The sequence below is a fragment of the Bidens hawaiensis genome, unplaced genomic scaffold (assembly GCF_021521415.1).
Source record: "Bidens hawaiensis isolate Kalapana, Puna unplaced genomic scaffold, B.hawaiensis_p1.1 tig00017570_1, whole genome shotgun sequence".
Lineage (NCBI taxonomy): Eukaryota > Viridiplantae > Streptophyta > Magnoliopsida > Asterales > Asteraceae > Bidens > Bidens hawaiensis.
In genome coordinates this window covers 100284-123159 of record NW_027492658.1, presented here as the reverse complement: position 1 = coordinate 123159, position 22876 = coordinate 100284, and the positions used below count along the sequence as shown (strand labels likewise).

The 22876-nt window shown below is 33.7% G+C and overlaps 2 protein-coding genes and 1 pseudogene across 4 annotated transcripts; all 3 read right to left on the bottom strand.

Moving 5' to 3' along the window:
• Positions 1-261: 261 nt before the first annotated feature.
• Positions 262-6060, bottom strand: LOC143554251 (ubiquitin-like domain-containing protein CIP73). 2 transcript variants are annotated; one of them, XM_077044049.1, is made up of 16 exons: positions 6045-6060; positions 4742-4896; positions 4381-4498; positions 4218-4292; positions 3873-3988; positions 3709-3780; positions 3453-3614; positions 3260-3329; positions 3026-3177; positions 2771-2935; positions 2625-2696; positions 2220-2316; positions 1785-2126; positions 826-1097; positions 681-755; positions 262-605 (listed from the first exon to the last, which is right to left on the bottom strand). In XM_077044049.1, the coding sequence occupies exons 2-16, from the start codon at positions 4871-4873 to the stop codon at positions 597-599; spliced, it is 1929 nt and encodes a 642-aa protein (XP_076900164.1). In that variant the 5' UTR covers positions 4874-4896; positions 6045-6060; the 3' UTR covers positions 262-596. The 2 variants fall into 2 exon arrangements, with proteins under 2 accessions (XP_076900164.1, XP_076900165.1); XM_077044050.1 differs by lacking the exon at positions 6045-6060 and having other exon boundaries at positions 826-1067; positions 4742-5259.
• A 2975-nt stretch (positions 6061-9035) lies between these two features.
• On the bottom strand, positions 9036-12390 carry LOC143554247 (hydroxyproline O-galactosyltransferase HPGT3-like; annotated as a pseudogene). Its single transcript, XR_013138979.1, has 12 exons — positions 12208-12390; positions 11154-11217; positions 10995-11044; positions 10722-10912; positions 10579-10639; positions 10423-10495; positions 10160-10283; positions 9996-10083; positions 9831-9881; positions 9675-9746; positions 9442-9554; positions 9036-9275 (listed from the first exon to the last, which is right to left on the bottom strand). The product of XR_013138979.1 is annotated as a hydroxyproline O-galactosyltransferase HPGT3-like (transcript).
• Positions 12391-18292: 5902 nt separating this feature from the next.
• LOC143554252 (B3 domain-containing protein REM14-like) lies at positions 18293-22822 on the bottom strand. The gene is made up of 5 exons (XM_077044052.1): positions 22739-22822; positions 20874-21247; positions 19298-19688; positions 18601-18835; positions 18293-18450 (listed from the first exon to the last, which is right to left on the bottom strand). Exons 1-5 carry the CDS (start codon positions 22820-22822, stop codon positions 18293-18295), a joined length of 1242 nt encoding a protein of 413 aa, XP_076900167.1.
• Positions 22823-22876: the final 54 nt, after the last annotated feature.

Genomic DNA, 22876 nt, shown 5'->3' with positions numbered 1-22876 from the left:
GGTTTGTAAACCGGTCAAACCAGTTTTTTAAAAAACCGGTTTCCGGTTTAAACCGGCAAACCGTTCCCCAACCGGTTTTTTTGACCATCTCTAGGTATAATGTACCATCAAACCAATCATGTAACGAGAATGACATGATGATGTGCCCAAATAATTGGCTTATCTTTCTTTTTATATTGCATCATTACATCATCAAATAATAGAATTTGAGGCATATGACTATATTCAATGGACGTTATAAAGCATATACTAGACCACAAAAATAATAGTAACCCATTCCAAAAATAATCAAACACCGATGCAACAATTGCTCCCAGCTTCTTACAAGTCTACCCAAATGGGCATATTATATTCAATGCCAAAAAAGCCAAATATTTTACTATGCAGTTGTTTACTCAAAACACAAAAGAGATTACCCAATATACGGATTTAGAGAAACGAAACCCAAAGATTATATGTATTGAACTTGGGTCCTCATCGATTATGCCGGGTCAACTGAAATTGGTCCAGAGTCAAACCAGCTATAGGGATCTCGATATCTGTTGCAAAAACCCACTTTTTGTTCCTTTGAGGTTTCAACTTGCTTTTGCAATAACTTACTCTGTCTGCATCATAGGTAGAAAAAATTTAAAATTTGATGTTTATATACATGTGAACCATTAATTAATATTTAAAAGTACCTTCTGACGTTTGGACGGAGGAGATGGACTGTCGGGCCGGCGTGAAGATGCACCTCGATCTTGGTTTTCTTGGACCTACATGTATATCAAAGTTTAAATAAAACAGTTACATTTAAAGAATAACATAGGAAAACATGAGACTTACATTTGAAGAAGATTGGGCAGCTCCGTTTTCCCCATCATTGAGGTGTTGAGTCACAATAGGCATAATCTGGTGAAGCAAATTTGACAAAAAGGTTCCTTCTTCAGTAACGGCTGGCGTTTCTTGAGAATTAACAGGTGCGGGAGCCGATTCAACACTTGTTCCCTGAAAGATAAAGTTGTTGGCATGATTTTGCTCCACAGGAAATAAATTTCTCAGCAGTTGATCAAGTCCACTCGGAATTTCTGAAGAAAAGGTTTGACCATGAGTTGTACCTGCATCAGATTATAAGACTTCATGTTTGACTTTGAACTGTCATGTGAAATCTTTTAATTTATGACTTCTTGTAAAAGTCAATGTTATTGCTACATTATACTATACCAATAGAAAGAGAGTAAGTTGCATGAAACAGAAACGAACTTTAAACGTTTTCCCATGTTTAGCAACCAACCTTATATTAAACATAAAACAGAAACCAACTTATACTTTTATCACCTACTTAGCAACCAGATTCATGATGTGACATCTTATTTGTCGTTATAATAACTATTTTTCAACATATTGGCAGAAAGATATCATTTTTTTCTTGTGTGACATCTGATGTGGCAGCCAAGTTGCATCTAGGTAACGATTATAGCAATAAATGACCCGTTTAACTGATAAAACAGGTTACTTCTTGCTAACATTTCGAAAACTAACGATTTAGCATCTATGCATATACCATGGGATATTTTTAATTATTAATTTAAAATATGTTAAATGGTGTCCGATATGACACCGGGCATAGGATCCACAGAATCAACTGAAATGAGATGGTTGCAAAACCAGCAGTAAACTAAAAGTTGAATCCTGTTTTATGCCTAACATAAAGTCATTTGCTTAAGTTGGAAAAATGTGTAAAATTCATTTCTGTTATATGCATTTTGTTGTGATAAAAAGGCTAAAAAACACTCCTGTTTTACCAGGACCTTGAGATGGTTGCTGCTGAGCTGTAGAACTTGGTCTATTTTCACCATTATGAGATTGACTTCCATTTGACACCTGTCCATTAATGTCACTTCTTGCTACCACTGGATACAGCACACTCATAGAACCTATAGATGACTCAGAAGATGCAAGTCCAGGTGGCAGTGTAGATATCCTAATTGGAACCACACGAACTTCAGAACCACCCGTGGGCTGAGAGTGATTTCTAGGTGCAGCTTGATCATTTGGACCTCCACTACCACCACCATCATCAGCAGCTGCCGACCGCTCACCGCCACTTGATTCTCTTTGAGTAACAACTGGCGCCAACACTGAGCCTGTACACATTGTAAAAACGAAAAGTAAATCAGTAATTTATAATGCAACTTATTTAAAATTAAAAATCCGAATAATAACTTATTGTTTATTACCAGTACGTATCCGGATATCAATATTCCTTGGGCGTAAACCAGTGCCGGTCCCCGCAGTTGTAGTTCCAAAACTTGCCCCAGGTTGAAAAGGTAGAGGCTGCACCATGGTTAAGTAAGGCCCTTATAAAATTAAAATTTATGTGTGTCCGATAACTTTATTTTTGTATGATTAAATCCCGGGGCTTTTAAAACTCACCAAAAAGGTCCTTTCCATAAAGTTATAAGAATTCATCATACGAAAAAGGACCTTTCTGTTAAACTGTGAAATTTAAGGATTTATCATGTAAAGCACCTTTTTTGTTAAACAGGAATACAGGATATGGTCTATTTGACAGATTTGAAAACAGCATAACCCAAATCAATCAGGTCAACATTTCCCCCTCTTAAATTACAATATTACATTACCTGAACCATAATAGGATTTGGACCAGATGTTGATATAAAAACAGCAGGCCCAGCATTAACCACAGCATCAGTCTGAAAAAAACTTTTACATGTCAGATATAAAAATTCAAGAAATTAAAGAAAAACAAAAGAATTTTATAACACACCGGTGTCTGTCCCATACGAAGTGTCATGGTTGTGCGACCAAGCTCCAGCAAAAAAGCACCCAAATTTTGCAAAAGTGCACCTGATCTCAAAGCATTTGACTGCACCCTTAACCGTGCTACAGGATCGGTTACATTTGTTTGGTCCCCTAATTGTCTGGTCAATTGCTACAGAAAAAGAAAACAAAACTTGAGAATAGTGACATGAAAAATATACCATGTTGCTGTTAAAAATTCTTTGCTATGTTTAGTGCATACCATTAAACATTCTCCAGCTTGTTCAACAAGTAATTGTCTTGTAGACTGAGTCACTTCACTCAGGGCGGCCGGTGTTGGTAATCCGCCCTGACCGGCGGCTGAATTTGGTGCAGCAGATGGGTCTCCTCCCCCACTGTTGCCCTGGATTCTGACTGTCAAACATCTATCAAATTGATATTGTAACTAAAATAAGAAATTGAAGGTGTTTAATGTGTTCCAAGAATATGTTCTGACCATTTTCGTTAAATTCTTGCCTCAAACGCCTTAAATACTGGGATAGGGTTGTCAGAGAATCGGGAATAACCTGTCAAGGATTTATTACAGATTCTTAATCAGAAAAAAGTAATCAATAGTGTCTAAATGACTACAATTTCAAATCTTTTACTTCACATGTTCAAAATTTGGTAACAATTAACATTGAACTTACAGGAAGCTGAAGAGAGTCCATAGAAACATCAGTTGGGACCGTAAATGCAGCATTTTGAGAACTAGGCTGACTTCTTCCAGAAGCATCTTCAGGTTGTTGACCACTGAGATTTCTTATTTGGTTTAGACCGGGTATTCGTGAAAGCCTTTCAGAAATGTGTTGCTGTTGAAGAAAAATAAAAGGCAATACGTTGTTTAAATATAACAGAAACAAAACCCAAAATTATAAAAAAATTATAGACCAGTGACCAACTTACTTGTAAATCTACTGCTTCACCACTGCTTCCAGCATTTGCTATTCCAAAGGAACCAAGAACAGCAGATACAATCTACCAAATATAAAGGCACCACAAACCAATTGATTTAGCTTTTCACGATTGGCTTTTGTTATTTTAACAATTTATAACTTTCATGATCTTACCCGACTAAAATCTGGAAGACTCCCATCACCTTGTTCAGATATATTAAATGTTCCTACCACTACACTAGGCCCATGGCTACCCATGGTCTGTCTGGTACTTGAGGCTGGATCACCTTCTGCAAATACATAATACATTGGGATCAAAAGGGATTCTAAAAGAAGGCCCCACACAGAATTACAAAAAAAAAAGAAGCCTTTTTAATGAAAATTCTATGGCCACAACCTATTTAACAACAAAATGAAGTTTTACATTGTCCTATCATATATACATAATATGCAGATTTGTGATTTAAGATTCAGTAACTAAAGAGGGTTGTTCTTTAAAATTGTGGAAACTCATGAAACCTGTAAGATCTGGAACGCTTGATGGATTAATCGACTGTCGAACAACCAAGTGCAGTGTGTGTCCATCTTCCACATCTACAGTTCATACTCGTTAAGGAGCTTCATTGTCAAGATTTACTGATGATTACACTTTTTTTAGGAAAAATACTAGAAAGAAGGATACGGTAAGCTGAAAGAAGCTGGTCATCCTTTAGAACCTTGCCACGGCATATCAACCGTTGTTGGTCAGATAATACACCAGTAACAGAAGCAATTTGTTCCTTCAGTGCAGGAACAGGTACCTATAAAGATATACAGATTTAAGTAATATAGAGTAATATTGAATTGGACAGATACTAGAGATAAGCAGATAACCATTTTTTTTCGTTTCTAGGGAAAAACATTACACAAATGATTCATAAATAAACAAAATGATTTCTTATTAACATGTATAAATAGCTTTGAACTAAAGATTCAATTGCATAAATGATTACAGATGGAAACATAAAATAATAAAATGTCAAGGAAAGAAAAACAGTGTTTACACATTTATCTACTCGCATAGTGTATGTCTGAGAATCCAAAGTCTTTATCTTTATTTCAACAGTGGTTTCAGAACTGTTACCATCACTGCTCCCAGCATCCATAACACCCTTGCCACCATGTTTACTTGCCATTGTCTCAATTCCCTGCTTAAAGCCTGTAACAAGTTAAAGGTCAATGATTCAGATCACTAAGTATAATTATGATTTGTGAAAAAACCAAACGTAAAGCATGTCATGCATAAAACAAAAAATCCCAAATGGACATCAATTCATCAAAACTCAAGAATCATCTGACAAACTCATCAGCAACCAACCAGATAAGAAATAGAAGCTGCAGACCAAAACAATTGACTAATGCATGTTCAATGTTCATGTATAACATCACCGGCAATCTGCTACCTAACAATTCTTTAAATAGGCATCAAAAATCCATTATACAATTAATCAATGCCACTCATTACACGCGCAGATGCATAAAAACACTAACTTCACTCAAATGACCTAATTGCTCAAATCAAATAGAAAACTTGATAATCTTCTACCCAACATTTTATTAACCAGGCATTAAAAATCCTTTAAAACATCTATAAACGCCACTCATTACACTTGCAGATACAAAAGAACTCTAACTTCACTCAAATAACCTAATTGCTCAAATCAGATAAAAAACCTAATAATTAGCCAATAAACTCAATTCAATACCTAAATTAAAAAGCAAAAACACAGCTTTATATGATAAAATTCACAACGATTGATTGAAACCATACAGCCTAGGATTTCAAGCTGGCCATCCATGCAATCAATACGAACGTTAAAAAAACACCAACACGAACTTGGCAGCCGGACCGAACCGCCGACACCAACCATTCTCGGTTAGCCAAATATAAAAAAAACAGTGTTTGTGTTCGTGAACCATTCACGAACAAGTTCATCTTCTTAATGAACGAACACGAACAATAAATTTCATTGCTTTAGGTGTTGGTGAACCATTCGCTTGTCCAATAACACCACCGGTTATCTGTCACCTATGGTTTCATTAACGAGGCATCAAAAATCCAGTAAACAATCAATCAACAGCACTCATTACACATGCAGATGCTCAAAAACCCTAACTTGACTCAAATAATCCAATTACTCAAATCAAATTAAAAAAAAACTTGAATAATCAGAATAAAATCAAACGACGTAGGGTTTCAAAGTGGCAATCAATTAGGTAGGTCAAAAAAGGCAATTGAATTCTAAAACCCTAGAAAATTACGCATCGATTGATTGATCGATTAATCGAACGATCGAGTACCGGTACCTGATGAGTTTGTTTGCTTGCACCGCCCACCACGACGGACGGACGGATTGTGGCGATCTCTGTGTGTGTGTGTGTGTGTGTTTGAACTCAAAACAAAACAAAACAAGAGAAGAAGAGGGTTTGATTGATAGTGTTGGAAGGAAATAAATACCACTTGCTTCCTATTAATTAAATACACTAAATATAATAATAATAATAATAATAATAAGTAATTTGTATTCTTTTCTATTCTATTCCATTTCTATACATGAAAAATTATTATTATTAATATCTTTCTAGAGTTGTCCACCCCAAGCTCCCGTGACCGGGCACAACAATTTAACATAGAAGATAATAATTAAGTTCACTCAGGGTAGGATTGAAGTTGAACGGGAAAAAAACATACGTAAAAATGTTGAACGGTTGAATCACATATTGCTCTTGAGGCGTATTAACTCGCAGAATCTAAGCTGAAACGTTATGATAAATTTGTAAATGATAGAAAAGTAACGAAACAAAAGTTGAAAGTGAAAGTTGGGGTTAAAAGTGAATAATGTTTTGTGACAAATTTGTTAAAGATGAAAAGTCTAGGGATTAACATAAAATATGAAAAGTAAAAGGTTAAAAGTAAATATGAAAAATTAACAAAAATAATAAAAATAAAATAAGATTGAAAAAAAATTGTTATGTACAATGTATGAACTTGTATGCACACAAAAGTTGATGATCGTATATATGTAAACTATCTTTTATATAATTTGGAAAACACAAAAGTATAAAACTAACCATTCATGTCTTATTATTTTTCAGCTTTGAACTTGACGATTCTTCAAAGTTTATAAGCTAATAATTGGTATATGAGAATGCATTTTATGTAAATAGGATAAACAAAAATATAAAACTTAACAACTGAAACACTGCAAACTTTATGATCAAAATACAAAAATAGATAACTTTGAGGGCAAAAAGTGAAAGGCTAAAAAAACACCTGGCGGGCCAAAACACACTTTTAATAAAATCATGATTAATATAGAAAAACGTTATTTTACTGTAGCAAAACGTTTTCCTTTATATATAGTATAATCGGAAATAATAGTTTTTCTTTTTCCGTTTTGCCATACTTTTCTATACATGTGTAACACCCTGTCTACATCTTACCCTCCTCAAACCCTACTATAGCTTTGCTATTGGTGGATATACTGAGTACGATGATGATGATGATGACGACTATCCACCAATTGCATGTAACATGATATTAGAATTAATGCATTGACCGCCATTTTTTTATATACATGCAATTGGTGGATAGTCATCATGTTACATGATATTAGAATTATTGTATGGAGTGTCACTTTTTTTTCATCTCATTAAACTATACGTGGATAATTAATAAGTCAAAAATGTAAAAAGCATAAATTGGCGGGATATTACACATTCGGTGTAGGGTTGCTAATGATATATATATATATATCTTTAAAAAATATATCTTTAAAAAACCGATAAAATTTTAACATATATATACCGTAAAAAAATCACAGGGGGCCTGACCTCTACACCTTTGGCGTAGGTCCGCTAATGATCATGTAGGTGTATATGGAATAGAATAAAGGCGTTAATTAGAGACATTACTTAGGAGAAAAAAAATTTCACTTCATAAAGGTTAAGTATAGAGCGAAAAATAAAAAAATGTTAAATGAAAATATTGGTGTAAGTTTAAGTTGTAACATTTGTTTGAATCTTTGAGATGTTGTGTACTAGTGATGTTTGTATAACTTTTTGCTATTCATTTGTTTTTTTGAAATCTGATTTAGCCTTCCAAAAGAAAATCTCTCATTTTTATAAGTGAAAAGGATTCGAAGTTTGAGTTTGCCCTGTTTAGTTTGATAAGAGCTGGAATTGGATTTATTTCAAGCTTTATATCTAAATCTTAAGTTCGACTTGTATGAAAAATTTTAACTTAAGTTTGGCTTTTTTATCATCTATTTTTTGTATTTGATTCATATACACATGTCATTATTATTTTGTATATGTAAATTATAAATTCATATACACAGTTGTTTTGTTATGTAATAAATTTTCTATGTGCATTAGAGATGAGACTCTTTTTTTATGGTAATTAATACATATGGTACACATGCCATTATTATTCGGTACTCACTTTTTTCAAACTTGGTATTCAGTATTTTAGTATCGTTTTTTGCTAATTTGGTTCTCGTACCGTAATGGTACCCGTATTGATTTATCTTATTTGGTACTCGGACAAGTATGCTTCATTAGGAGAAACAAAAAAACGAGTATCGTACCAAAATACCGGCATTGATATCGGTACGTGTACCATATCAACAAATTCGGTACGATATTCGGTACCCAGTTTTGTTTAGACTTGGTATCGGTATTTTTGGTATTATTATTGATATGATACATCCTATATGATTTGCGAAAGAAGTATAGTAAGAGAATATGGTGCAAAGGTTGATAACATGTAAGAGAAAACTTAAGGAGAGATTAATTTTTCTTCTTTTTTTTTAGTTTTTGATTTAGATTAAATGCAAAGTTAATAGTTATGTTTAAAATACATTTATATGTATCTTTACTGCTTATGTGAAAAAAAAAGAGCTTGTTGTAAGTCACAAATGTTTAGGGAAGGTAAACAATCATCATTCATCAATATTTTGTATATATACTTGTATCAAATTCATTATACCACTTTACATAGTTCTAGATGCAATATAGTTTTGATTGTCTGGTTAGGATGTCAATGTCCAAGGTCCAACTTTTTAAAACTCTTTGTATCTTATTTTTGCACCCTTTTAACCATATCCTTAATTATATCCAACATTTTTTTTGGTTCACTTTTGCAACTTTAGTCCTCCATTTAACATAAGCAATTAACCATTCTGCTTACACAAAGACTTTACCAGCTAGACTTGATTCTTTTAACAAACTGATACTAAAACAATCCAAACCTAACCACAGTTTAAGCCAAATCCAAATTGCCATATAACTTGTTATAAGGATGAGGCAATACCACAACCCACGATCGTAATGAATGGGTCAACACAAACACATATATAAAATCCAAAATTTGAATTGTTACACTCAATTTACCAACTAAGAATAGTCACTAAACTGTACACACAAATATAGTTACCAAGTGGAAACGAGCTAACTGTAAAACCTCTGGGGCTATAGCTTTGTTAGAACCGATAACAAAACCTCTCGGGTCCAATTAAGCCAATGAACACACCTTATCTGGAAAAAAATTGTTTGAATGTTAAGCATCTAAACACACCCATCAAGTTTGTGCAACAAACCGAACATTATTAACAAATTTGTAATGAACCGATGGTCAAAACGAGTTTTCATCATAAGTAAACAAGTCAAAATTGCCATGTCAGCAACATGGAAGCAAATTTACCTTGTCGAGAGCTGCTGCAGCACACACGACTTTCATCTATATAAGTTGCTTGTATGCCCATCATCCATGAACCAATGGATGTATCTTCATGAGCATAACTCTTTAGAGATGCACTACAAGAAAATAGTGAATTAAAGGGCATATTAGTCTTTTACTCATTGACCGGAAACATAAGTTTGTAGAAGAAAAGTCTAAACACAGGAACAATGAAGAGACATAATAATATAACTTACCTGTTTATATTTATGTACTGAGCAAAATTTTTTGATAGAATAATAAGTGATCCAGTTGCATGTCGAAAATACCTTCACAAAGTCAACAAGTTAGTTTGCGGGTCCCATTTTCACTTTCAAACGGGTAAAAGTCAACTCACAGGGTCAAATACTTACGATTTCTCATCACCGAACTTCCACCAATCTGGTTCATACCATGGCTTTCCCCTGACAATTGATATAATAAAAACTTAGGATACACATCTTTAAACTTGTGCGGGACACACACTCACATAAATGAAATGAATACAAGTTTTTAAGGTTGGTAAAAAGGCTACTTACTCTTCAGAAACTACTTCTCCTGATTTCATGCATCCAATATAAACACTATCTTGACCACGGCGGCTTTCAAGAAGTTCAATTAACCCTTCTGAAAATATGAACAAGACTAATAAATAAAACAAAATTTTAATGTTCAATACAAAAACAAATGATAATATTCTTACCAAGATCAAGGGCAATACTATTATCCACTTTCACATAAAACTCTGCATCCCAATTTTGAACTGCAGTGCTAAAAAAGAACTTTGCTTTCTTTGGTGATTCTTCATCAGCTTCTTCATGACCATCCTAAGAATCATACATGTGATTTTAGCAAGTATAAATAACTATATATAAAGATAAAATTGGTATTTGAGTAATTAGACAAAATTAAGTTTTATATGAGTATCTGACCATCTTGAAGATAAACCTCGTACTTTTAACTTACAAGAATCAAGAAATCTTTTGTTGTACGATTTTCCTCATCAATGTTGCGATCCAAGCTGTCACCACGATTAGGACTGTAATTTCAAAGCTTAGTTAGGTTTTGATCCAAAATCAAATAATAAGGTAAAAAAAGTAAATAAATAAACGAGTAAATGACCTCCGTCCAATTACAAAGCGTATGACAATGCCTCTTTCTTCAAGCTTTTTCAAAGAATCGCCTGTAGAAACTCAAACAAATTAGCATTTAGCATTATGGATTTCAAGAAAAATGATTAAAACATTTTTCAGTCGTCAACTAACCTTTTGGCATCCAAGATCCCCTGAAAACATTTCTATTCAATCGACTACCGAATCCAGTATAAACGCCAATTACTGCAAGCAGTTTTTTATTGGAAGAAATACCAGGTTGTTTTAGCCGGTCCTTAAGAAAACCTTGACTTTTTGCTAGTGTTATTTCCATTTCTGCTTCAACAATTTTTCTCTCTAAATCTCTGCATAACAAACATTTAAACGAAAACCGAATTAGAATATCAACAAGTAAATCTAAAAATATATAAAAAAAATAGAAATTACTTGCATCCTAAGACCACGAGCCTGTCTTCAACTGTAAGAATCTTTGGTCTCTGCCATAAAACACAATAACAAAAAGGTTTTTAAGTTAAAAATACATAACTACTTAGTTGTTTATATAACATCTAAAAATAATTTGACAATTATAGATTTAAAGCAAACCTCTGCGGAATTCTGCATAAGCAAATTAGCCAGCAACGTTCGGTTCTCAGCATCTTGCCATAATCTAGTAAGCATAAAATATTATCGAGTCGTTTAGGCTCATAATAACATGATAACTTTCAATAAAGTACGTGATAACTTAAGCCCATAATTACCCTAAAAAAACTCCTCCAGGCACAAATCCTCATTTCACATAATTAATGCAGTTAATCCATAGTTACAAAGGTAGAGAAAATAGGAATTATTATTCATATTATAAGTAAAAGGATAAATTATGATCAACTTTATAATTTTGTTAAAAATTGAACTTCAATCATTTAGAGAACTGGCAATAGCCCTAGGACGCAAACAAGGCTCAGCTTGTTTTGACTTACGCGAGCTTGAGTTCGGCTCGTGAGTCACTTTTTCAAGCTTGAACTCTGATCGGGCTCGGCTTGTTTATTACTTTATTGTTAATTAATTAATTAACCTATACACAGTTTTTATTATTATTAAATATTTGAGAAAACTTAAACAAGCCTAGGTTCAGCTCGAGCTTGTGTGCAGTACCTAAAACAAGCCAATGTTCGGCTTGAGCTCGGTAGTGTAGTGTGAAATTAACACATATAGAAGTCCAAAAAAGCTAAAATTTTCAAAATACAAAATCAAAAGTTCGAGCTCGGGCTAGATAACTAAACGAGCTTTATTTGTGCTCAAGCTCAGCTCTTTTTGAGCTTGTCATCGATCCGATCTCGAGTAGCCCGTGAGCCGTTCAGCTAGTTTACACTCCTAAATTATAGCCCATTATCAAAATTGTGATCTTTTAGCTACCTATGATTGCCATCTTCCATGATCACCAAATAAAAAAAACCCTAAAATTAGATTACTAGTAAAATGATAATGATAATTTCAAATAAAAGCCCTAAAATTTCCAATTTTGGTAACCTCTACATGCTCACAGTAATTAACATTCCCAAATTCAAGAATCAAGATCCAGAACCATCAAACTCTTCACCAATTAACAATTACAAGAAACAAGATCGATAATTTAAAACAACAGTTGAATTATGTATACCTTCCGGCGATGTAAAGCCAGGCAACACAAGAGAAGAAAGCAAGAAAGACTGAAGGTATTGAAGAAGAAGATCTTGATGAAGATGAAGATGATCTGGATCGTTGTTTATCGGATTTAGATATTGCTGTTTGATAGTGGCAAGCCATCCTTGTAATACGGAGAGTTGTTCTCCATTTTTCTTGGATTTGACCTTCTTACTTAATGACAATAATAATATTAATTATATAGAAGATAGATCAAATCAGTTGGTATGTTTGTATGTAGTGAGGTATATGAAGGGGACATGGGACTCACAATCACTATCTAGTATAGTCGCTTTAAACCGTTTTATTGCGTCGATCAATATTGATTCAGTTTGTTATGATAATGTTATTCGGCATATTAGATGCTGCGTCTAACATGTTTGGTTTAACATTTCAAGAATCGTAATTTTACATATGTGTTGTGGCGGTTTGATTCTTACCTTATGGTTGTGTGCCTGAAACATAAATGAAAGGTTATGTTGTTGTGAAATTGTGCGTAAATACGGAAGTGTAAGTTTTTTGTGACTATTTTGTAAAAGTTTAAAATATTCGGGTCAAAGTTGAAAGACTAAATCTTTTCATGTTGCATTCCACATAATATATAATTTGTTATGATATTAACACGTTAAAATTTCAAATCGAGTTGAACTTGAACGAGTTTAGTCTCATGCTTGAACCTATGGGTGTCAAATTTGGGACGGGTTACACGTTTGTAGGTTAAATTGTTCAACCATAACCCACACACACATAAAGTCTCGTAACAGCATGACCTGATTAACTCATTTATCTAAATGTGTCAAATGGGTTGGTGGGCGATAATTAAGTTGTAAGCGTGTTAATCGAGTTGATGGGTTGTAAAAACGGGTTAAGTTAGTTATTAAAAAGTGAGTGAGTTGATCTGTTTAACTAAACTAGTTGATTGATCAATCAAAACACTAGTAGATGGATCAACCAATTAATCAAACCATCGACTCGTAAGTTGTGGTTGCAAGAGCCGAGAGATCGAGAATATTGGTTGTTGCTTATCTGCTTTGGTTGGTTGCTTATAGTTGTTACCAAAATCAATCATTTATCAAACATTCAAAGTTTCAAATGGGTAGGACTTGTTGGTTGTTGCTTAAGTGCTTTGTGTTCGGTAGCCTTATAAGTTTTTGCAAGTCCGACTTGGGTGTTGCTTGAGTTGTTCGATTTCAATTTCAACTTCAACTACTGAGTTATGGCTAGAAGTAATCAATCCAGTTTAAAATTAGGTTTGATTAGTTTGTTAAATATTAACTATTGATTGATTTTTTTATACCTTAATTTCTTGTTCTAATGATAGTTCAATTTGTTCTTTTGATTGTTGTAAGTTCTAATTATTAGGCTATATGCTTGCATGGGTGAAAAAAATGTTATTAAGGACATGTTTGGGATTGAGTTTGAAAAATGCTTATTGGTTTATGTGCTTTTTTAAAAAGCCATTTTGAAAAGCCAAGATTTAAGGCTTTTGAAAAACTGTTTTTTAACCCTTTCAAAAAGCTAAAATAAGAAAGTTTTTGTGATTGCCAAACACATTTAAACTTTTTGGCTTTTTGAAAACACCAACAACCCAATAATCATTTTTCAAACTCAATTCCAAACATACTCTTATTATGTTATCGCCACGTAATCAAAAGCAAACTGCGTTTTACACTTACTAGTATGTGCTATGGTCATTTGAGTGAGAGCGTTGTCATTAGTTATTTAATATTTTATATTGAAACAGAATACTAATGTCAATTTAAAAAGTTGACAAAAAATACTAATAATTTTTAGTCACAACAAAGAAAATAAATACTTTTAATTAATCTAGAACGAACATCATATTTCAATAATAATAATAATAATAAAAATAAAATAAAATAAAATAAAATAGGATTACTACTACTAAAGTAGGACACCCCGACCACATGTCTTGTTCATATTTTGTGAGCTTCTCATGTGTTATCTATTGTACTATGATCTCTCCTTTGTTTGAAAATGTTAAATCATTTAGGGAAATAATATTTTGAAACAGCAAACAGTTTGTTTGCCTTCTTCCCCAATCAAATAGATGTGAACATTAGTACATTACTAACATATAGATGTGTTGATATACACTAGTTTAAAGTTTAAACGGGTTAAATGACCATCAACAATACTTTACTATTTTACAAGTAGCTAATAAATAGATTGCAACATGAGTATCCAACCAAAACACCATTTCAAAGCGCGTAAAGGTTTTTTTTGCTGTTTCAATTTTCAAAGCAACCGGAGTCGCTTGTTTATTGGTAAAAGATGGAAAAAGAAGTAAGAGGGTTAAAAAGGAGTTAGATACATAGAAGCAGTCATCTTAACTTCTTGGTAGATTTGTGGTGATTCGAAAATGATGTTATTTATATATATATATATATATATATATATATATATATATATATATATAGTAACAAGCTGAAAGAATTGATAATTGAAGCAATTGTCAACTTTTTGGCCCTTGTGGATTGAAAATCTCAGCTTGTTCTTTCGTTAGCCGGTGAGTTTTTATAAAATCTTTCGCTCGATAAAAAAATATAAGGAAAACATGAAATCGTAGCATAATCATACGTAAGTATGATAGGAGCAAAAAGGTAACATTCGCAAATCTAAGAATAAACTTTAGATAAAGTACGTTATTTTTACACCAATTATACATGATATATTATTAATTGTTTATCCTCTAATTTTTACCTTATGCTAATTTATTCACATTCTCGTGTTCTTAAAAAGAGGTTCAACACAACATAATTTTAATAAAAGCATACCACTCTAAAAGGTTCAACTAGCTAGAAGACTTTAACACAGATTTTCATAGAGAAGGTGACATTCATAGGTAAAAATTTCGTTAGTAATGGTATTTTTATTGAAAAATTAATATAAAAAAAGATGATATTGCCGTATGGGTTGTCACATTGCTTTTATCGCCTTGTCATTGACAAAGCCAATTGCTACATACGGCATATATACATGCTCTCTTTCTTCCAAAAGTTGTGTTGCTAACAATCATCTTTCTAAATTAGAAGTAACAGTCGATAATTTTACTACAAACATTTAAGCCAGTTTTACACAAATTAGACATACTTTAATACAAATGTTTAACAAAACACGTTACATCACGACATGTTTAACTATCAGGCAAGGAGAGCTTGTTAAATGTAACTAGTAGACCTTTTGAACGTAAAAGTTTGCGACGGGTATTGTACCATTGCTGACAAGCTCAAGTTTGAAAAGATCCCCTTCCTTCAAGCCATTTGCAGCACAAAATATGTTCCATCCTGGTCCTATGCAACAATAGTCCCTAGAGCACTTTATAACCACGGTCCACGACCTTTCATTGTCGTCTTTGAGAATCATTTCTTCCTTGTTGAACAATCCATATTTCCTTGCAAATTTACTTGGCAAGTACTACGTACATGCCATGCACAGTTGTTAGAAATATATGTCACAAACACTATTGTCTATTGCATATTGAGCTTTTTTTGTTCTTATAATGACAACTAAATGTATCGAATTACCAGCATCGACTTTTCTATGTGGTAGGCTTTTACTTCGCCGTTGTAGTATGGGCGGCCTTCTATTTCAGATGGAGTAGAGTCTACTTCCTCTGCAATAATGTAATTTATGTCACATATACTTGTTAGTGCATAAGAGTGGATCTAGCTGATCATAGGCCTAAGGAAAGTGTAGTATTCCACATTTATAATAAAAAATTACAAAATAGTTTGTGCTAATGTGTAAAATGGCTTAATAGACCAAACTTGCTTAATTTTTGATTCGTTAGGAGCTAGCGTACTTCTCACTTCTACATAGCCAAAGCCGAACCAATCAACTTTCACAATGTCTAGTGTAAATATAGTTAATGTCTAGAGGAAAACGTGCTATAAACACTTTGATTTGTTAGGGGCTAGTAGACCTTTTCATAACCATGGTCGAACCAATCACCTTTCATGATGTCTAGTGGCAGAATAGCTAGCCAGTTCCAAACTGGCTAGAAAGAGTACTTAACATAAAACGAGCTTAACTTTTAATTTATTCGGGGCTAGTTTAACTTTTTTCGACTAGCGTCGGACCATACCTTTCATGATGTCTAGTGGTTCCAAATAGTCAATGTCTGGTGACAAATTAACTTACTATAAAAACTCAACTTAAAATGAGCTTAACTTTTGATTCATTGGGAGCTAGCAGTCCTTTTTATAATCAGAGTTGAACCAATTACCTTTCATGATCTGGGGCATGCCCTTCTTCTTAACCAGAGTCGGACCTATCACCTTCTTTATCGTTGTACTATTCTCATGTAAGTGAATGTGTTTCTTGCCTGCCATCTTTCCTAGATCTAAAAAATAGAATAACTTCATATTAATAGAAGTAATGAAGTATAATAATTTAACATAAAAACTTGACAAGAAAACAGATTTCTAACATAAAAGGACACAAACAACGAAACAAAGAAATAAGATAATATAACATCTTACACGAAAAGTTCATAACGGGAGGCTTGTCCTTCTAATTTTCAACAAGCTCAAACTTGTACATATCACCTTCCCTTAATCCGTTCGCAACCAAGAAATCTCTGAAACCACATCCAAGATAAAATTGGTTTTCACCAAGTTTGTTGAGCTGAACTTCCCAAGATCTACCTTTATCGTCTCTAAGGATCGTTTCTCCGGTTCTTAAACCATTTGAAATTGAAAATTCAGCCGGAAGATACTACATAGACTCACCACATGTTAGGAAATAAACTGAGGTATACAAGCTAGTTATTTCGTTTTACCAAAAGATCGATTTAGGGTATTAAAAGGCTTACCAAAATCGACCTTTGACAGCTATATGGATTCAGAGTAGAAGTAAAGTAATGAGTTGAGCTAGTCGCCTTTTGTATCGCGGAACTAGTTTCCTTCTTTACTTGAATATTGTTGTTAGTGGGCTTCTTTCCTAGTTCTGGACAATGAAGTTAGTATAGACATAAAAACAGAATTCATGATGCCTTCCACTTGGTCAGGAAAGCTAGATAAAACTTGTATATTATAACTATTGTGAATGAAAAAAGCTATATATAGAAAGAATCAGAAAGACACGTACTATAGAAAGTGAAAACAGGCACTTCTCTGGATTTTACGAGCTCAAACATACACGTGTCTCCAACTCTTAAGTCGTTTGCTATTATGAGGTTACGCCAGCCCGCTAAACGAATTCCATTTTTGTTCATATGGAGTGTTGCTGGCCAAGTACTCTTTGCTTCATCCACTAGAATTACTTGTGTAGGCATCCTTCTGGTAGTCAATCCGTTTGATCTAGCCAAGTTCATAGGAACATTCTGCAAAAAGTACAGTTGTTTATTGTTTTCAGGACATCCGGATCAGAACTTTATTTAAATAACCAAAGTTTTCCTAAAATTTCAATTAAAATATTATTTTTTTAACCTAAACTGATCATCAAGTTAAAATTAACTTACCAATCTTGCGTCTTTGATATGATAAGGTGTCATTATGGTCAAAAAGCAATAATCGTCGTCTAGTTGAAGTTCATGTTTGCTTTGAGACAAATAGTCAGTCCTTTTACTCTTGTCGAGCATCTTTGATGTCTCTAATCAACATACACATGTTAGTGCATGGGAGTGGATCTAGCTCATAATTAACCCTGTTAGAGCAGCCTTAACCATATTACATAATTATATCCAAAATAACAAAATAGTTAAGTGGGAAACTGGCTAGAAAGACTCATCTTAATTAAGCACCTTTAACTTTTGATTCGTTGGTGGGTAGCATAATTTCTCATAACAAGAATTAAACCAATCACCTTTCATGATGTCTAGTGGGAAAATAGTCAACGTCCGGTGGCAAAATGGCTACAAAGACTCTAACTTAAAAAAGCTTAACTTTTAATTCGTTGGAGCTAATAGACTTTTTAAGACAAAAGTTGAACCAATTAATCACCTTTAACCATGCCTAGTTGCATAATAGTCTAGTGGCAATTCGGCTAGAAAGACTCAACATAAAAAGAGCATAACTTTTGATTCGTTTGGAGCTACGCTAGTAGTCACTTTTATTACAAGAGTTGAACCAATCACCTTTCACTACGGGAGGCTTGTCATTCTCTTTCTTAACCAAAGTCGAACCAATCACCTCCTTAATCTTTAATCTTGTCTCCTGTAACTGAATATGATCCTTGATTGCCTTCTTTCCTAGAACTAAAATAATATGAAACTTCACATTGATAAAAGTGCAACAATTTACACGAAAAGTTCACAAGAAAATGAATGTCTAACATAAGGGGAATCAAACTCGAAAACATAATCAATTAGCTAAAATGAAAAGAAAGAAAAGATATAATAGCTTACACGAAAAGTTCACAATGGGAGGCTTGTCCTTCTCATTCTCGAGGAGCTCAAACTTGTACGCATCACCTTCCCTTAATCCGTTCCCAATCATGAAGTCTCTAAAACCACATCCAAGATAAAGTCTGTTGTCACCAAGTTTGTTGAGCTGAACTTTCCATGATCTACCATTATCGTCTCTAAGAATCATTTCTCCCATTCTTAAACCATTTGATCTTGAAAATTCAGCCGGAAGATGCTACAAAGAGTCACCATATGTTGATTAAAATTATGAATACCTTAGGGGCCTCTATTTACCTTATTTTTAGTCACACACTATTATGATATTTTCTTTCAATATATATATATATAGTATTATCATTTTTGCTACGTGCTCCTGTCAATGATACTATAGTTGAACTTTGATTTCCTTTTATATTGCCGCATACATATGTAATCAAGAGCTGAGGGTCTCTCTGAAAGCCACCTCTCTGTCCCATTGGATAGAGGTACGGTGTGCCTACATCCCACCCTTCCCAGACCCTACTTATAGTTTTACTATTGGTGGGACTCCACTGGGTATGATTGATTGATTGAAGCTAGTTATTTCGTTTTACCAAAAGATTTGGGTGTTAGAAGTTACCAAATGCCACCTTTCACAGCTATATGGCTTCAGAGTAGATATATAGTAACAAGTTGAGCTACTAGTTTCCTTCTTTACTTGAATATGATTTATGGTGGGCTTCTTTGCTAGATCTGAATTCATGTCTCGATTGGTCAGTAGATAAAAACTTGTATATTGTGAACAAATAGAAAGATGCGTACTAAAGAGATTGAAAACAGGCACTTCTCCGGCTTTTACGAGCTCAAACATACACTTGTCTCCAACTCTTAAGCCGTTTGCTATTATGAGGTTACACCATCCCATTAACTGAACTTTATCTGTCTTGATATGGAGTGTTGCAGGCCAAGTACTCTTTGCTTCGTCCACTAGAACTACTTGTGTATACATTCTTCTGGTAGTTAATCTGTTTGATCTTGCGAATTTTATAGGAACGGTCTGCAAAATGCGTATAATGATGCACTTATTCACCAAAACTACATTTTGACGAGACCATTAAACTACATTTGTTCTTTGTTTTCAGGACATACGAAACAGAATTTTATCATGATTTAGTATAACTAAATTTTGTCGCAAACAGATTTAACACCAATTATATCATTATATATATAAGAGCATCCACAATATTATTACCATAAAGTTTTAAAGTAGTGAAATAACTATTATCGTAGTTCAATATATACATTTCGCTATTTCAGAACCATAAGTAATAATTATTTTAGTGCTTCACACACTAGCCACACTTTGCACACAGTGTATCCGTTTTCTGTATAACTCTTAAAGCAACAGGTACAAATTCGTTATGTGGTTCTCATAGTTTATATTTCCTCGTTCTAATTTCAACACTCCAAGATATATACTAATTTTTTTTAATTATATTCATCGTGTATTCCAAAACACACCACAATTGAAACGAAAGTCAAAATTGGCCACATTTTGCTGTAAGTTTAATCTAAGTAACCAAGGTTTTTGAACTTTCAACGATTTTTTTACTATTTAATATCAAGTTGACTTACAATTCGTGAGGTTCGGACAGAGTAAGGTGTCATTATGGTCGTAAAACAATGATCGTCGTCTAGTCGGAGTCCATCTTTGCTTTGAGAAGAATACTCGGCCCTCTTGCGCTTATTGAACATCTTTGACCTCTCTAATCACATGTCAAAACAAAATTAACCACCAAGGCATCTAATGTTAAACACGGGTTGGCGGGTCTAACCCGACACGACCCCGAATCGAACCCAAAAAACGTGTTAGACACATGAATCTGAACACGACACGCATATTCACGATTTGACCCAAAAGATTTAAATTTTATAATTTTCATATATTAATATTTATATACATTTTAAAGCAAAAATAATATATATACAAAATATATAAATTTTAATGATAAAATCTCATGTTAATTAGTTTTAAACTTTAGCCTAAGATACCCAACCAGTTTAATTTATTGCATAAAATGTGTCAATAAAATAAAACAAATAATTAAATAAAAGGGTTAAACGGATTAATCCGCCTACCCCCTGGGTTTGACCCACTCACGTTAGCTAAACATGTTCATGGGTTCGACCTGAAACTGACCCGAACCCGTTTATACCAAACATAAACCAGCCCACAAATTTCGTGTTAGCTTCGTGTTGTGTAAGAAATTCACACTCCTAAACTCATAGAGTACCAACATAAAACATAGTACAATCTACGAGCAGAGGGTACTACATAACGGAGCTTACCATCTGTGTGAAGCGAATCATATTCTGGGAGAGAATCTTCTACCTCGTCACTTAGATTTAGATATTGTCTTTCACATGTAGATGGGTCAAACACAAATAAGTCAAACACCATGTTTCCATGATGTTTGAATACAATAAAGTCCAACTCTTGCACTCCGTTATCCACCACAAACTTCCTCCAACCGTCACCAAAAACCTCTCCGTCGCTAGTGTCCACTGGCCATTTGTGACACCCTCGTCTCAGTATTGCTTTTTTGGATCTCCATCCGTCCAAGTTCGGCAAAGACGATTTCGGAATAGACTGTAATTTCAAATATAGTCAAAGTATTATTATTATTATTATTATTATTATTATTATTATTATTATTTCCTCTTTTCATTTTGTTTTTCATGCATGGATCCATGGATGACTTGAATATATATTGAAAGTTAACAAATCTCTTAAACATTTATCAAAGTAAGAATATTAATTGCATATATAAAAGCTTACAATGTTAAAGTTGAAGCCTGGTGGAATGAACTTGAAGAAATGATTAGGAGGATCAACCATGGCAGCTGCTGTACTACAAAAAGTATGCTATATGATATGGGGTTATAACTGAATGAATTTATAAGTATTATTTGGCTATTGAGTTCTACTTCTTTTGATAATAATTTTTCATATACAAATTTAGTTGAGTGCTTTATTAAGAATTTATCTATTACCAGTCATAAGTTGACGTATAAGTTCTAGATCATAAAGTAAGAGCTGTAAAGAATTAAATGAAGTAATCAAGTATACTACCAACCAAATGGTTATAACTTGGAAGTAACAATTAATTCCATTGAAGTTCGTATAAACTGTTCATAATACTTTAAATGTTTTAATATAACATAGATGCAAAAATTTAAAACTCTTATCGTGTATTAAAAGAGAAAGATCACTACCATAATTTTATTTCTTTTAAAAAGTTGTCCATTGAAAGTTAAAATATAGAATTTTGTTTTTAACAACTAACATTTTCCCCACCTATTTTACCCCATATCATACAAGGTTAGACCGAATAAGAAACGTTGTGTTTCGGGAAAAATTAGGGGTAGCGAACATAGCAGACAAGATAAGAGAGTGGATCGAGATTGAGATGGTTTGGACATGTGAAGAGAAGACAGGCGACGAATCCTGTTAGATCCGTAGAAAACATTACAATAAAAGGGAGGAGGGGTAGATGACGACCTAAATAGACGTGGGATGAGAGGATTAAGCATGATTTGATAGACCTAAACCTCTCCGAGGACATGGTTGAGGATAAGAATTCGTGGAGACGTAGAATTAAAGTTAAGGTTTTTTAGAGAGAAAGGAATACCTTAGGGCTTTTATTTACCTTATTTTGGTCACACACCATAATAGTATATCCTTTCCATATATATATATATATATTATATTACTGATCAACTTTGATTTCCTTTGTATTGATTCATACATATGTATTTTAGAGCTGAGGGTCTCTCTGGAAGCCACCTCTTTATCCCTTTGGATAGGTACGGTGTGCCTACATCCCACACTCCCTATACACTACCTATAGTTTGTTGTTGGTGGGACTTCACTGGTATGATTGATTGATTGATATTTTACCCCATATCAAGTAAGGGGCTGTTTCTTTGGCATTTAATGGAACCATCCACATGTAGATATCTTAATCGATTAAACATGGGTGTTTTTGGTTCGCTCAAATAAAACATCTTAGTGGTTCAGTGTAGCTCTGAGCCATTCAGGTTAAAAAACTGGTTGAACCATTCAGCACACACATAAGCCCATTATACCCTAACATACACAACGCTCTTCTTCTTCACCACCATCTTCATCAGCTCTCCACACCTTCGCACCATCTACCACCGCCACCGAACCCGAAACCATGTCTCTTTTTTGCTCCGTCGATGCAGCTAACCAGGTTAAATATCTATTTCTGAT